The sequence below is a fragment of the Aristolochia californica genome, unplaced genomic scaffold (genome assembly GCF_029961685.1).
Source record: "Aristolochia californica isolate CCGP_79_NKW_82.1479 unplaced genomic scaffold, dmAriCali1.0.hap1 SCAF_7, whole genome shotgun sequence".
Taxonomy (NCBI): Eukaryota; Viridiplantae; Streptophyta; class Magnoliopsida; order Piperales; family Aristolochiaceae; genus Aristolochia; species Aristolochia californica.
Genome location: NW_027182268.1, coordinates 41,952,590 through 41,969,373, shown reverse-complemented (window position 1 = coordinate 41,969,373; position 16,784 = coordinate 41,952,590). Strand labels below are relative to the sequence as shown.

Sequence of the window (16,784 nt, the reverse complement as noted above, 5' to 3'; positions counted from 1 at the left end):
TTTGACTGGTCAAAGTTGCGTAGTTTTAGAAATATTTTGATGACATTGGTGTTTTTGAAAATAATTTATTTTAAATAAGTATTTTAAGGAAATTCCCTTTAATAAACCAGTAACTTGAAATGATTTCAAAGAAGAAAAACGAGAAGGTGTACGTTTTCCTCCTGGTTGCACGTCTCGATTTCGTATGTTTACGGCAGGGAATGCTAACGTGCGCGGAAAGGTGTTTATTTTATGACTTCAGTCCCATCGAGGGTAAGGGGTGTAAGGATTTCCATTTGTCTTTTCAAAGTATCATTGTTTGGACAAAAATATGGAACGTTAAAAACTAGGTTTTTTTGGATTCGACTCTTCTAATATAGTTCATGAAAAAAAAACAAAAAAAAAATCCCACATAAAATCCCACATATATATATATATATATATAGGCTCATCTATCATACCACATACCACATGCTGGTTGGTGTAATCGATTTTAACAACCACGAATGTTGCAACAAGTCAACATTGGTCCAAACCAACTACATGGCTTTAGATAGGAAGATAATGAAGGAAAATGATGTTTGAGGCATCAGACGAAGGACATTAAAAAAAAGAGTAGTTGTGAAACGAACAGCTTCGATTATGTCTCGCCATGGCCATGAAGCCCTCTTCCCCGTCATTCCGCCAGAGGGGAAGGGCAATCTCCATACAACACATTTCCATCTTCATCATCGTTATACACATGCTCTTCAATCTCCTCAGTTTCGTCTACCATGTCTTCCTCAATTAGGAGATTTTTGCCCTTCTGACTAGCAGGCTTCCTACACTTAGTTGTTTTATGTCCCTACTCACCACCTCAGAAACATCTAATATTTGAGTTAGAAGTACCCTGTGGTGGCTGCTGGGTAGGACATGATTCTTGATGGCAAATTGGCTGAGTGCTTTGATCGCTTCTGATCATTGGCCTCTTGTTCTGCTATTTTTCCACAAAAGTGCACGTAGAGGAGGTCCAATGGGGGCTGTCGTAATCCCCCCAAATACCGTGCCACCATCTGCTCTTCCGTCTCAGATAAATCATTTTGGGCTATCAATTGATAAAGCTCTTTCATGTAATCATCAACCGATCTTGTGCCTTGCCTCAACGAATGAAGTCGCTGAAACAAGGTTTGAGTGTAGCCGAAAGGAAGGAAGTGACCCTTTATCTTCTTCTTCATCTTCTCCCAATCAATTATCTTGGCTTTGCCTTGCCGGTCTTGTGATCGCTTCAACTGCTCCCACCACGCAGATGCTTTGCCCTTGAGTTTGATGGCAACCAGTTTCACTTTGACATGATATGGGACTTTCTTATACTCAAAAATATGCTATATTTCATCCAACCAATTGATGAATTCTTTGGCCTGTAACGTACTAGAAAACTCAGGTAGAGCCACTCTGAAGCCGAGGTCTCGAGATCAATTCCCCCGACAGCGGTGCTCCCCGAATTGAGCATGATTGCGATATGGGTTTTTGAAATTGACATCAGAATCGTGATTTTGTATCTCACGATCACCGAAATCTTGCGTCGTTAGACGCTGGGTTAACTCTGCAACTTGCCTCTGTAAATCCTCAATCATCACATCCTAAACGTTTCGACCACGATGTGGGCCTTCCTCGTTCAGAACCGGCCCGCGATGACCACGACCACGACCACGACCACCAACCAAGAAAACTGATGAAATCTCACCCTAGGAAGATGTTGAAGCTCTGGTATATCAGACACGTCGAGCGTCAATCTCGTTTTCTCCTGGAAATCTGCACCGTGCGATTTACGAAATTGAGACCATCCCGAAATTAAAATTTCAGAACCCCCATTCCGGAAATCGAGACATCTCCGACGGCCCTCTCCGGTCATCCTCCTGTGGTCTCTAGCAGATGGTTGCCTCCTGCGATGCTTCTTCTCTCCAGGTTCTGTTGTTTTACACAATGTTCTCCCTTCTTGGACGAAACCTCTATTTTCGGCACTCTGTTTTCTGCATGCTTTGTTTGCCTCTCTTCCGGTAACAACACCAAGTCTTAGAGCTCTTTTCTTCCGGCAATGACATCGACTTCACTCGAGCCTTCTAGCTGCTTCTCACCGTAGCGTCTTTGGCGAGACCGAAGCTTCTCCTTCAGCCTGAAGCTCTGATACCAATTGACGCCGGACAGAATAGCGATTATCCTGCAGGCTAGTTCAACCGATAATCCACAGGGAAGAACACAAGAGATTCGCCCCAAAAAAACTCAGAGAAAACCTTCTGATGTTCAATTAAAAATTATCCCATCCAATAATGTCGAAAATCAGCCCACAAGTCGGGCTATATAGCTAAAGATCGGCATTATTACAATTTTGGCCAAAATAGCAAACCCCAATAACCACGCCAAAAATCTAGCCCAACTCGGGTTCAGAATCACTTCCGAGCGACGCTTGATGACCACGAGGTACCCTCTTTGCGCTGATCTGCCAACTCAAGGTATCTCAATGCCAACAACGTGTTATCTGACAATTCAGCATCATCTGACTCAGATCCTGCATCATTATATCTATACATCAATTTAATTCAAACAATTCTTTTTGTTCCTCTCTTGGTGGGATGAAGACTTGGCATTATGCATTGAAGGTCCTTCTCAATTCTTCCATGGCTTAATTTTCAGAGGCTAGTCCCTAGATGTGGCCAAGGTAAGAGCAACCCAAATAATTTTGGGATAAACTACAAGACTAAACAATTCCTCATAGTTTAATCCTGCATGTTTACAATGATGACCTTGGGCTACTAGTCTATCTTTAAACTTATTAAGAGTTTTGTCTGATTTAATTTAGTTTAAAATACCTATTTAGCCTACTATATCCATGGTAGGGGTTTGAAGAACACGTTCATGTGTTTCATTCAAGATTAGGGCATTGTATTCTTCTAACATGACTTGTTTCATTATGGTATGGAGAGAGCTTCTTTATAATTTTCAGGTTCTTGAAGAGATAGAGCATGCAAGGCCAGTGTACAGGACTACCAACCTTTTGCCCTAGTAACCATTGGATGAATATTGGAAGAGGGTATTTGTAGGAGGACTACTTCAAGTTGTCATGTGGCTCAATAGCAACTAGTTGGGTAGAATGTTAGACTCGATAAAAGAAGAAGAGGTTGATGTAGAGGAAGAACTAGTCATGGAAGTGGGGGGAGAGTTGGTTCATGAGACTAGATGAAGAAGAGAATTATGGGCAAGGTTGCTTAGGGATGAAGATATTTGTTCATGAGGTTGGCTTGGTAGTGTATTAATAAGATTTTCATGAGCTGGGATGTTGATAACAAACACTCAAGTACTAATGATGGGCATTAAAATATATTGTTCAGGTCAATAAGCTCCAAAAGTAAACTTCCTTAACATATCTGTTCGAGCTGCAAGAGAATGTTCAACCAACTCCATACATCAAAAGGGAACAAATAATTCATGTAAGAAAGCATACCATCTAAACTGCCTACCAACACTGTGGGCCAAAATAAGGGGTAGAAGAATCATTTTTACAAGAGAAGTAAGTAAGCCAGTTAAGAAAAGGCAAGAAGAGTAAAACAAGTAAAAGAAGACAATTAAATGAAGTGCCAAAAGCTGAAAGAGTCAAGCTCATGCATAGAAGTCAAGAACATCAGTTAAAAGGATGAAACCTTGAAGTGAAAAGACAAATGAAATTGGACATTAATCAGTCTTCAATTGGTTAATACTACCTTTTCTATGTAGGTACTCTAGTCATGGTTTTGAATTCTCTCTCTATTAATTTTTTTTTCACCATTTCATCACAAGAAAATGATTCAGTTCTATTTAAGTTTAGTCTAGACCAACTAGCTAGGTGTTTATTTTTTAAGCTGAAAACTCTTTTTCTGAAGTAAGAATCGAAAAAGGGTCAGGTTCCAATTCAATCAAAGTCCGGTTCTGACCACATTGCTAAAAACTGAATGTTTTACTTCTTGAGTGTGCAAATATTGTGTTTGTAGTGGTAGAAGGGCTCCATTTATTTCAAGAGCTAACTCTACATGAGTCTTTTGACCCATTTCCCACTTTTGTGCTAGCTTTACTAGCTCATCAATGGAATTAGTATCACCCTCTAAACTCTCTGGGGTTCTAGCTACATTATTGTTAGCCCAATTTTGTTTACCAGATGTTTTTGCAGCATTATGCAAAAACATGACCAACTTTACTACAATAATAACATGTCTTATTTTGACCTCTACATCTGCCACTTTCTCCGCCTTGACCACGACATCTGCCTCTTCCACCGCTTCCTCTTCCTTGAGGTGCTTCTTGTTGATTGGTTGTATGGGAAGAAAATAAGGCAAATTTATCTTGTAATTGAGATTAAGGTGTCAAATCACCAACCTCGATCATTGTAGTCATGGTCCAAAAGAATGCATATATAATCACTAATAAACATGTGTATATCTGCACTAGATAACATTTGTGCATGAACATTCTCATAATTTGGTCCAAGTCCAAGAAAACACTATGACACATGAAGTTCAACTTGCTACTTCCTCAACTGCGTATGATTTGTGGTATGCGGAGACTCAAACCTCCTGGAACATGCTATTGAGCTCACTAAAGTGCTTACTCACACTTCGCTACCTCCAATGGATACTAGAAAATTTAGAATAGATTTCATACTCTTTCAACAAATTATTCTCATTAGAGTAAGCTACTTTCAACATCTCTCAAATTTCTTTAGCACTGGAACAAAAGAAATTGAGTTAATTTTTAAATGTAAACTCCATACTATTTATCAACCCTGTCTTTACTATAGCATTATCCTGTTTTCTATGTTTTTGAAGAAGAACTCGGTGGATCATCAATGAAGACATAATCTTTCTCACGAGCCTCAAGAAAAATCTTCACAACACCACGCTAAGGCCTTGTTAGTGCCCCTGGTTAGAAATTTATATACTAAGGAATTCTAAAAATATTTTTCTTGGGGTACACATTTCTAAGAAACCTTTAGATATAACCTTATTAGTGACTTACTAAGAAATTATATAAAAAATTTAGAAATTTTCAAGAAAAATTAAATGGACCTGTTTTTTTCAAGAAATTAAATAAAAATTAATAATATTTTATACATTACTATACTTATCCATAAATTTTCAGTAATCAAATTAAAATTAAGTTAATTCACGACAACAATAGTATAGCAATTTGCCATTGAATTTGACACAGCTAGCAAGGTCTAGTTCAACTGGATTAAAGTCATTTTATAACATTATATATCTAATAAAACTAAAAACTTATAAAATCTAAAGTAAACAAGCACAAGTACAGTGTTAAAGTTACGCACCCCAAAAATGACTAATTGAAGGTAAAAGTATACAACTATACACTTCTTGTGAACATCTATGTAAGATTGTTCTCAATAATTCTCTCTCCTCATGTCTAGACCTATACAAATAGAAAATAGGACTAAGATGTGAATGACATCAATAGGGGAGAATATAAACGAAAAAAAATCTACACCCAACAAAATATACATTGTAGTTTTATACTATTTTAAAGTTGAGCACATGTTCATCCCAATGTGACTAGCCAAAGTAGAAAAACTAATTTTTCTAACTAATACCCTAAGACTTTTTATGACATCTGCATATGTGTAATTGTTCTCATTAACAAAGTCGAGCTACCCCTTTCTCTTCAATGTGCACATGTTTTTTTATATAAATTCCAGGGGTGAACTTTAATTCATTGATGGCTTAGAATGAGGATACATGAGCTGGCTGGTGTGGTTTGTGACCATAAGCTGAGCTGCTTGCTCCCTGTTTGTATGGGCCGTTCCAACAGTCCTCGATTGATTGAATGGATATGCTGCTACAAATTTTCTTTGGGATTTTTTTTAAGCTATAAGGTATACTTAAAAGATATCATTAGTAACTCATGTGTTTGTTATAAGTAAAATTATTCCAATAAGGATCTAGAGGCCAACAATAACCTTACTCTATCGTGTCGTTCCCACCTCATTTGTCAATGAGTTTATTCTTTAATCTTGCTCCTACATTGCCTAATACAGTTGTTGATAAATAAAATTATATAATAATATTAAAAATTAAACTAAAAAATTCAATTGAATCAAATATATTTCAATGATAAAAATAAAAATAAAAACTAGTTGCTCTTGTTAAAAGGAAGGTGCAACTTAGGCGTATAGTGTTATAGTCCTGGGGTTAAATACCTATGTCTTCCGCACCTAACTAATCGGTCTTTTGGGATGTATTGGGTTATGGTCCTGTGGTTAAGTACTTATGTCTTCCGCTCCTAACATGCCGGTCTTTTGGGATGTATTGGCTAGGTGCTTAACATTTGGTATCAGAGCGGGCGCTATGTCTCGACTTCGAGTCCCCACGAACGCAGGTGGACTGCACGCCCTTGGCAGGACGCCGTAAGGGATTATGGGATCCCTGCCCCGGTGTCGCATTGCTGTGTTATTGCCGCCGTGGTCGTTGGCTCGGGCCGGCGGGTTGTAATGTTATGGTCCTGGGGTTAAGTACTTACGTCTCCCGCTCCTAATAGGCTGGTCTTTTGGGATGTATTGGTTAGGTGCTTAACATATAGGTGGGTATGACTTATGAGAAACCCCATCTTCACCTTGAACCTGCCTTGGTTTTTAAGCTTTACCCCGCAAGACAAATGAAACCTCATCCATGCATTTAGTGGCCAATTTATGTAGTGAAACCCACCCTACTTGGTCATTAAATATGAAGAGTTGGGGTCAACTATAATATGAAACTTGGGCCCTAATTTCTCACCTGCAACAAAAGCACAAACATTTGGTGTGCAACTTGACCTTTTCTTCAGTGTGGACTCTTCAGTAGACCGCAATGTGAAACATGTGACAATAACATCAAATGCCAAGACTAAAGCTTAGAAACACTGGTCCATGACTCTTATGGTATAATTTATGCATTCTCGGATTAAATGTGTTGAAGATGTCTCCTTAGGATTACCCGAGGTCTTTCTTGTCTCTCATTATTTTAAAAGAGTCAGCTCTTAAGGCCAAGTTGACCACCATGAAAGTGGACATTAATTTGCCAGAAACGCTACTATCAATCAATATAACTAAGAGTGGATTTGATCAAATCTAAATAAGTATGCATAATATCTAGGATGAGGTATTTTTTTTAGCTTATTACCGAGCCCACTGAGGTAGACAGTAATATAGACACCTCGGATAGAACATAACAATCAGTGTGACCATCACATAGCGCATATCAATTAATTGAGAGAGGTTTACGCTTCAGAAGCACAAACAACTCCGCACCCACACCAAGAGGATTTTGAAAGTGAGAGACAAGTTTCTTCTGATATCTCTCAAACAAATCATTGACAACTTGGCACCCAAAGTGATCGCTAATGATCCCCTCCATGGCAGCCCTGCTACTCATGCTCACAGCCCGGGCTATGCCGTCATTGGCAGGCATTGATATAGGAGGCATTGCCTCCATTCGCACAACACTGAAATACCCGTTGCACCCGACCAACATCTTGAACTCTGTGATGGACGGTATATAGACAGGCAAGTTGAAGGAATCCACTTTGCCTTCCTCGATGTCACCCTGCAGAGCAAACAAATTCGTTGATGAAATGAGAGGATTAATGCGGTTGCCCAGAAATACTTATCAATGGAGATGAGATTAAAAGGGAGCGTTTGTCGCTGTAAAGTGGGAGACACACCGTCTTGGCCATGTCCATGAGTGTCGATCCTAATAAACTGAAGATTTTTGCAAGCGGCGACTCATTCGAAGAGTTTCCATTTTGACAGCAGGGAAAAAGTAGGGCCATCAATCCGCCCACGACGACCTCTTGTGCCCGAGCTTGTAGAAAGGATTCTAGGTCTTTGGCGTATTGAGCTGCATAGGCGGCCCAAACTTCAGTTGGAGCCCCCGTGTAAAAAATCCTCCCTTTATTCCAGGCCAGAGAATTCTCGTCTCTAACCTCTTTAGGCACTTGGGATAGCCATTGATTAGCATAGGAGGAGTGGACAAAATGTAGAGAAGCCTTCGGGAAGAGACGGTGGTAAAAGGACCCAGGTATGCCGGCGGCAAAATATCTGCCTTCCGACGGAAGCGACCGGAAAAGAGTGTTGAAATCATTGGCTACCTGGTCGTTGAATAAAATTAGGAACTCGGGCATATCACCAGAAAACAAGTCGATGGATGACTTGTACTTGAGTCTCACTGCCTCTATAATAGCCTGGACTGCCAGGAATGTGTTAGGTCCGACGGAGCAACCCAAGTCCGCAATGACAATTGAGTTCCTTGCACAAGGGTGTTGTCCAAGTTCAAATTCCTTAGCAATGCCATCTTGTAGAAATGCAGTAGCTGCCAAAACTCCAGCTCTCTGTAACACAGGATGAAGTTTTGTTAAAGCATAAAAAGTATGATGAGTTCTGAATATCAAGAAACAACATAGAGGTTACAGAAGATCATTCGTACCTGGTAGGATGAATTCTGGGCGTAACTTTTGGGACCTTCGCCTCCATTCATAGGTTGTGATTCCATCTTCTCTCTCTCTCTCTCCCCTCCCTTCCTTTCTGAAGGATGATGTATTTATGAAGTTGTTTAATGGCCTTATTTATAGAGGTCGTTCTCCTGCTGTAGATGTTTGCTTAAAACGTACAAGGGAAACAGTTCGAAAAAGATAATAAGAAAACACATACGAGAAGACAACTTTGAAAAAGAATTAGATGCTATCTTGCTGTCCCACAGATTCCTTAGACAAGCTTGATGGGTGGCCCCGGTGAGTCGTTATAAACCCCTCATCAAGGAAATGTGTAACTACTATTACTTCCCTCTTTCTGCAAAGACTCATGCTCGACCATTCCCGCAGGAAATGTAATTTGGGATCATTAAATATGACAATAGAGCATTAAATAATGAATCTGTGGTATCAACATCCATATCTGAATGGCACTAATCATAACTTTAGTGTATTATCACGAAGGAGAAGGCTGCCCATCTTTGAATCGAGATTTGAGAAGGAGAAGCGGTAGTGGTAGGCAGCCGATCCCCTTGGACTTGTTCTGTTTGTCTCGTCCCCTTCATCAGGACTTTGAAGCGTTCATTCCTGCTTTCTTTGCACCTCTAAACTACTCCTTCCCTGAACGCCATCTGCTCTTGCGTTGGCTTCTCTTACATGACAAATGCCTAGATGCCTTGTATAATTGAGCAGGGTGATGTAGGCCGGTATCTGACGTGTTTCCATTATATGATTACTGTATTTTATTAAGTATTTAAAAGTCTGATAGGTATCATAGAGCTTAATATAAGTTTTTATTGATCTTCTATATATATATTTTAACTTTTGTCTGGATCTATTTTCTAACTCTGCTCTCTCTCCTGAGCTTTGTTTAGCTAGAAAAGGAGGTGGGAGTGGGAATCTCGTCAACGAATGACCCCTATTCCGTCTGTGATGAGAGTGGAAAGACTTCGACCTTTGTTGATGGATTCATCTATTGTGGAAGACAGCTTTACCTCTTATCTTCGTAAATGTCTCTGTTATTCAGCCCATGATTTTCTCTTCAATCAAATCTGCATCACAGACCAAGACACCTTCTTTGACCTTACAAAGCCAAGCAGTGACGATTCGTAGTGGGCTGTTCATGAATCAATCTATGGTCACTTGGACTGAGACGCCGTTGCTTGCGGCTTGACTGAGAGAATTTGTCGACTACACTTACACCGTTACACCCTCTTTGAATTCTCTACTGGTTGGCGACCTTATCCGTTCATAAGTCGAGAGAAAGTATAAAGATGCCCAAACTTACCGGTCAGCTGTGAACACAGGAAATGTATTATCTAAACCCATCCAGTGCCGGATCTTGTCGGAGAGCCCAGGAATGAAGTAGTAGCTCATCCAAGATTCGTCAACTTGGCCCAGAATTCGAGATCGAGGCCCTTCAAAAATCAAAACCTTTTTGAGAAAACAAACAATTAGTGAGTCAACTTTCCGAGATTTTAAACTATTTTACCCTCAATAGTGGTTCCATTTGATTACCTATACAATGATTGCATTGATAACTATACCATATCAGATTGTAGTTGAGAACGTGTTGTGAGTTGGTAGTGTGATCTTCGTCAGTCAATGTTGGTATGCTGAACGCAACGTTTGAATACTTTTGTCTTCTTTTTGTATTTTCTGTTTTTTGAGATCATTTGTTTCTTTACATTTATGTGATGGCTACCAGTTTGCTATTATTTTTGCTATGTGAGAGGTAGCTTCCCTTCCCTATCTTTAAGCGTCCGTCCCTCATCAGAATTGCATATATACCAGTCCATCCATCCGTTTCAAATAAAGAAAAGCTCAAACTGAGATTCATTAGTCACACAGAAAGAGAGAAAGAGGGTGAAAATATAGTCAAAGAAATGGAGTCAGGTCGAGAGAATGGCAATCACATGCATGTCAGAGAAGAGGTTTCAACGGAAGCCTATCCTGGCAATGGCGATGGGAGGGTTAAGCCTGTGTAATCGTATCCCATGAACGGAGGTGATGGACCACAACTCTCACTATCAGGTTAAGTAGAATTTGCCTCATGAGTTTGTTCATGAACCCATTCGGCCTCATTGATGAGGAACAAACCTAGAGATGAAGGAGGGTGGTGAATAGGTTTGTTAACTTTTACTTATGATTTTAACTTCTTTTGGTTTAATCCTTGTGTGTGCGTGTGTTTAATCATTTTAATTAATAAAAGTGTAAGGCTAATCTCACTATTTAAGTTTATGCTCAATAATCAATCACATGTCAAGTACACATGTTTTGTAGATGGCTCACAAAACCCACCCCGAGATGTTTTTAACACATTGACACACTGCAAGATAAAATCATTTCTACCAGTAAAAAATTCTGCCAATGAATTTAAATTCACAAGCGAAAAGATTTTTCCCAGTAAATTTTGGCAGAAATAACTTTATGCAAATGAATTTGAAATTTTGCTAGGATTTGAAGTTTACCCACTAGAATGCGACGGCAGAGACTTTTCCTTTAAACTCGTCGACCTTTGAAGCGAAGACATGTGATTGAATAATATTTATTGAAGGGAAGGGAAGGGATTCCTTAACTTATGCCATTCTAATTTAACTGAACTATGAGACTAATGTATTTCCTAGGAAAATCGCATGGACAGTAGAGGAGCGATGTCACCCTGCTCAATCAGCATTAGAAAAACCAAAGAGATTAAGGGAAGAGGCATTGTTTATCACTAAACGAAAGTGTTGAGAGCCTAGTAATTCTTTTCATGAGACTAAAATGAAATTCTACTGCCCCTTTAAGGCAATGATAGAGGGTTGGGTTAGAGAAGGGAATAAGTGGCGTGGAGACGGGAGAGCATGAGCTCTTTCTTACCTGATGGTGAAGAACAGCAAGTAGATACTTATGTTGAGAAACAAAGAGACCCTTTTGTCCATAAACCACCTGCACTTGAAGGAAAAAATTTAACCAACCTAAAACCTTAATAGAAAATTCATTAGAAAGAGTTCTTAAATAAATAAATAAATTTAGGGGAAATTACTACCAAAACAAGTAAATAGAGTGATGGAGTAATAGTAAGGAAAAAAATGAGTCTACTAACTTATCATGAAAATTTAATGTAAAATAAAAGAATGTAAATGAGTGGGAAAAAATGAAATTTCAAAGCCTAGCGGTCGTTTCATAAAAAAAAATTGAAGAAACCCATTGAGAAAAACATTATTTATTTTAAACTAAAGGATAGGTAGTTACACAACCTAAAGTTATACAAAGAAACATGAACATAGAATTCATGCCCAAGGAAATCTTACACAAAGAAACATCTACTTCACTCAAGTAAAGCCATGCAACGGAGACGTCCACATCACTCATGCAAAGCCATGCAAAGAGGGACATTCTCATGCATGGATGAATCTCAGCCACCTCTAGGGCCTTCTAGAATAAGTTCTCTTACAATCACTCATATGAGGTACCCACCACAAACTTCTTTAGCTATTCAAGATACTCCTACTAATCATACTTAATCAATCCAAATCAATCGAGGACAATTATCCTCACTAATCACTCAATCAAAGGGAGAGAATCGAAGGCAAATTAACCAATCAAGTGAAGAGGATCAAGATCCAAGAATCATGGAAGAAGTATGGAATGAACTAACACTGGATTTGTATGAAATTGCCAAGGCACCTAGATGACACTAAGATACTCCAACTTGTGAAATTCTACACTTTCTTATTTCCCTTTTTGGTGTTTTAAAAAACTATATAAACCCTTGTATTCATATATCTACACATCAATTCAATTCAAGCAATTCTTTTTGTTCCTCTGTTGGTGGTTTGAAGACTTGTTATTGTGCATTGAAGGTCCTTATCAAATCTTCCATGGCTTAATTTTCTTAGAGGCTAGTCCTTAGATATGGCCAAGGTAAGAGCAACCCAAATAATTTGGGAATAAACTACAATTCCTCATAGTTTAATCCTGCATGTTTTCAATGATGACCTTGGGCTACTAGTTTATCTTTAAACTTATCAAGAGTTTTGTCTGATTTTAATTTAGTTTAAAATACCTATTTAGCCTACTATATTCATTGTAGGGGTTTGAGGAACATGTTCATGTGTTTCATTCAAGATTAGGGCATTGTATTCTTCTAACATGGCTTGTTTCATTGTGGTATGGAGAGAATTTCTTTATAATTTTGAGGTTCTTGAAGAGATAGAGCATGCAAGGCCAGTGTATAGGACTACCTACCTTCTGCCCTAGTAACCATTGGATGAATATTTGAAGAGGGGGTTTCTAGGAGGACTACTTCAAGTTGTCATGTGGCTCAATAGCAACTAGTTGGGTAGAATGTTAGACTCAATAAAAGAAGAAAGAGGTTGATGTAGAGGAAGAACTAGTCATGGGAGTGGGGGGAGAGTTGGTTCATGAGACTAGATGAAGAAGAGAATTATGGGCAAGTTTGCTTAGGGATGAAGATATTTGTTCATGAGGTGGGCTTGGTAGTGTAATAATAAGATTTTCATGAGCTGGGGATGTTGATAACAAACACTCAAGTACTAATGATGTGCATCAAAATATATTGTTCAGGTCAATAAGCTCCAAAAGTAAACTTCCTTAACATATATGTTCGAGCTGCAAGAGACTGTTTCAACAAACTCCATACATCGAAAGGGAACAAGTAATTCATGTAAGAAATCATACCATCTAAACTGCCTACCAACACTATATGCCAAAATAAGGGGTAGAAGAATCATTTTTACAAGAGAAGTAAGTAAGCCAATTAAGAAAAGGCAAGAAGAGTAAAACAAGTAAAAGAAGACAATCAAATGAAGTGTCAAAAGCTGAAAGAGTCAAGCTCATGCATAGAAGTCAAGAACATCAGTTGATAAGATGAAACCTTGAAGTGAAAAGACAAATGAAGTTGGACATTAATCAGTCTTCAATTGATTAATACTACCTTTTCTATGTAGGTACTCTAGTCATGGTTTTCAATTCTCTCTCTATTAAATTTTTTTCATCATTTCGCCACAAGAAAATGATTCAGTCCGATTTAAGTTTAGACCAGACCAACTACCTAGGTATTTCTTTTAAGCTGAAAACTCTTTTTCTGAAGTAAGAATCGAAAAAGGGTCCGGCTCCAATTGAATCAAAGTTCGGTTGCTAAAAACTGATGTTTTACTTGGGAGATTGGAAGATCAAGTTATTCCACAACCCAATCTGCTCCCAATTTTCAAATCTTAAAATTAACAGATTGGATTAGTTCACACATCAACCGCTAACCATGCATAATATGGATCAGTATTGACGCATAGAGAGGAAACTCAAAAAAAAAAAAAAAAATGGTCTATTCAACTTAAAAATCTAATCTAGTATGCAGATCATGACTAACATGGTCCATGAATTTTTTAATTAGTTTTTTATACAATAGTTATCATGTAGTTCATATCATATATACATACAATCATACGATTAGTTAATCTTTGATGCCCCAATACACTGATCAGATTCACATAAGCCCATTTGATTGGTGAAGAACTCAGAAAAATGTAGAAACTCTTGTTGCCGGTTTGTGAATCACTTGAACTTACCTGGTTAACTTATGCTGCTAAAGCACAGAAACGTGAATGAACCAGTAAATGAAATCAGATTCAAAAAAAAAAAAAAAAACAGAAGAGAGAGTTATGGATGTTAGATGCTATGTAGCGTCTTTCCTTTGGATCTGTTGCAGACCTGAACTCCAGTCCCAGATCAAATCGTTCCAACCCTGGGTCCATTGAAAAAGGGACCTGAGCTCCGTAAATTTGTCCCATGCAAAGCCGATTTGCAATCCTAGTGTAAAAAACAGACAAACAAAACCTATGGTGTACTTGGTACTCTTCCGGTCATTTCAAGGAAGAAGCAGACGAGGTTGTTTTACAAGAGCAAGAATTTTTCTCGTTTTATTTTCCCATTTGGACGGGTTCATAACTCATAAATCGTTTGGTCCCCCAGGTGAACGACGGTATACTAACAGCGAATGGTTTCGTTTAAAGTTTATTTTAATCCTTCGGTTGTGATAATTATTATTTCTGGTGTTTCTTCCGGAAGACCCAGTCTAAGAACATCTCCCGCATTCGCTTTCTAAGAGCTGCTTCGACGATTTCATCTTTCAGTGGCATGGCCACCTTGCAAACTTAAGTAGTACCCATTTCAGCTGATAAACTAATTACTCATTCACAAAAGTCGTAACTAGATCCTAGACAGAGAGACGAGAGACTGAAGGAAATGAAGTCAAATGGCCAGAATGCTCATCACAATAATGTCGGTGAAGGATCAGCTCCATCCAAGGTTGGTAAACTTAACTCTGCGGGATCATATCCCATGAATGAAGGTGATGGACCAACCAGCTATTCGAATAACTCTCATTACCAGGTGCGCCTTCTTCAATTATCCAGCCAGGCCTTCTTCGCACATTCATTAAATCCTCGAGTAACTGCTCACGTTATGCCTTTTAAAATTGCTTCGTTGTGATGGGTTCGTGAACATTTTTATCTACAGGGAGAGGGCGTCAATGCGGCAAAACAATTGATCGCCGAGGTGATCGCAGGTAACGTTTGTGTCGAGCAACTGTCCTCGTTGAGGACTTACCATGTTGCAGACCTTGGGTGCTCCGTCGGGCCAAACACATTCGCCGCGGTGGAGAATATCATCGGGGCCGTGGAGCACAAGCTGCTCAACGTCGGTTCCGCTTCCAACGTCTTGGATATTCAAGTCTCGTTCAATGACCACACCTCCAACGATTTCAATACCCTTTTTGCTTCTCTTCCGACGAAAGGCCGACGTTATTTAGCGGCAGGCGTCCCGGGGTCCTTCCATGGACGTCTCTTTCCTAAGGCGTCTCTTCATTTTGTTCACTCCTCGTATGCACTTCATTGGTTGTCTCAGGTGCCTAACGAGGTGAAAGATGAAAACTCTGCGGCATGGAATAAGGGTAAGATTTTACATGTCGCGGCTAAACCTGAGGTTGAAGAGGCATATTCGGTTCAGTTTACTAAGGACATGGACATGTTCCTACTAGCCAGAGCCGAGGAAGTTGCAGTCGGTGGCTTCATGGTGCTTATCTTTCCGTATACTAGAGGCTCCGTTTACGTCGAACAGGCACTCTTTTACAGACTCTTCCACGTATTGGAGTTAGCTCTAAACGACATGGCCACCACGGTATATTAACATTAAAAGAACCTTGATCCGCATCTTAGTTTTTTCTTGCTATGGAATATTGTTGAAAAATATCGAGCGCGTCTTAATCTTTTCCAGGGTCGACTGGATAAAGTGAAAGTGAACGCTTTCAACCTACCCGTCTACATTCCTTACGCACAGGAAATCCAGAAGCTGGTACAAAGAAACGGGTCCTTCAGCATCGAGAAGATGCAGCCATTAACTTTTGGAACTAAAGGGTTTACTTCCAGACTTGACGCTCGGCAATGCAGCCTAATAGTCCGAGCACCAACGGAAGGAATCGTGAGAAAATACTTGGGTAGTGAAAACATCGATGAAACCTTCGAGAGGTACGTCGAGATAGCTAAAGACAATTCGAACTACATCGCACAAGGTGCAGCATTTACTGAAGACTTATTTGTGCTTCTTAAGCGCAAAGGTTAATCTTTCAGAGATTCAAGCGTTGGTTACAGCAATAAGAAAATATATGTTGAGAATGCAGCTACCCTAATGTTGAAGACATATCCAAAAGGTGCTCTTCTTGTTGTCTAATGTCGATGTTACCAATAAGACTCGAGTCTTCAGAGGTGGTGTAGAAAAGGCCATGACCAACTGTACCTTTGATGTATTGCAGTATTCTTTTGGCTACTATCTCTGACTTAGACTACTCCATGAATGTACTAACCAGCCAGGCCACGAGGATAATTAACTTTTTTCTGCTAATTTATTCTGTCAAAAAATTTGGAAATTCGCCACGAGGATAATTAACTTTTTTATATTTTATCAATTAAACATTTTTTGGGAAATTGATAATTATTAAATTGTGTTTAATAACAATATTTTAATATATATATATATATATATATATAAAAAATCAAATGTATACAATAAGGTCCCAAAAACAATCAATTAAATTATAAAATCACATGTATACAATAAACCCAAAAATTTACAATAAATAACAAAAAATTAAAATCCCAAAAAAATTACTTTCCTCTTCTTCTTCGATCATATAAAACTCTGCGTAGCCTGATCTATAGTGCGTGATCGATCATTGACTTTTTTTAAAGGTTGAGAATTCATTGATTCATGCCCTGATTGATCAA

At 38.9% G+C, this 16,784-nt stretch overlaps 3 protein-coding genes across 3 annotated transcripts in view; 2 read left to right on the top strand and 1 right to left on the bottom strand.

Annotated features, from left to right (window-relative positions):
- LOC137936650 (CAX-interacting protein 4) overlaps nt 1-16,784 on the top strand; it is a 43,383-nt gene that overhangs the window by 9,660 nt on the left and 16,939 nt on the right. The gene's annotated exons all lie outside the window — the stretch shown is intronic.
- On the bottom strand, nt 2,032-8,507 carry LOC137937509 (loganic acid O-methyltransferase-like). Its single transcript, XM_068782566.1, has 5 exons — nt 8,430-8,507; nt 7,696-8,361; nt 7,256-7,577; nt 2,441-2,524; nt 2,032-2,183 (listed from the first exon to the last, which is right to left on the bottom strand). Exons 1-5 carry the CDS (start codon nt 8,505-8,507, stop codon nt 2,032-2,034), a joined length of 1,302 nt encoding a protein of 433 aa, XP_068638667.1.
- On the top strand, nt 14,749-16,122 carry LOC137937508 (loganic acid O-methyltransferase-like). The gene is made up of 3 exons (XM_068782565.1): nt 14,749-14,895; nt 15,022-15,681; nt 15,778-16,122. The coding sequence occupies exons 1-3, from the start codon at nt 14,749-14,751 to the stop codon at nt 16,120-16,122; spliced, it is 1,152 nt and encodes a 383-aa protein (XP_068638666.1).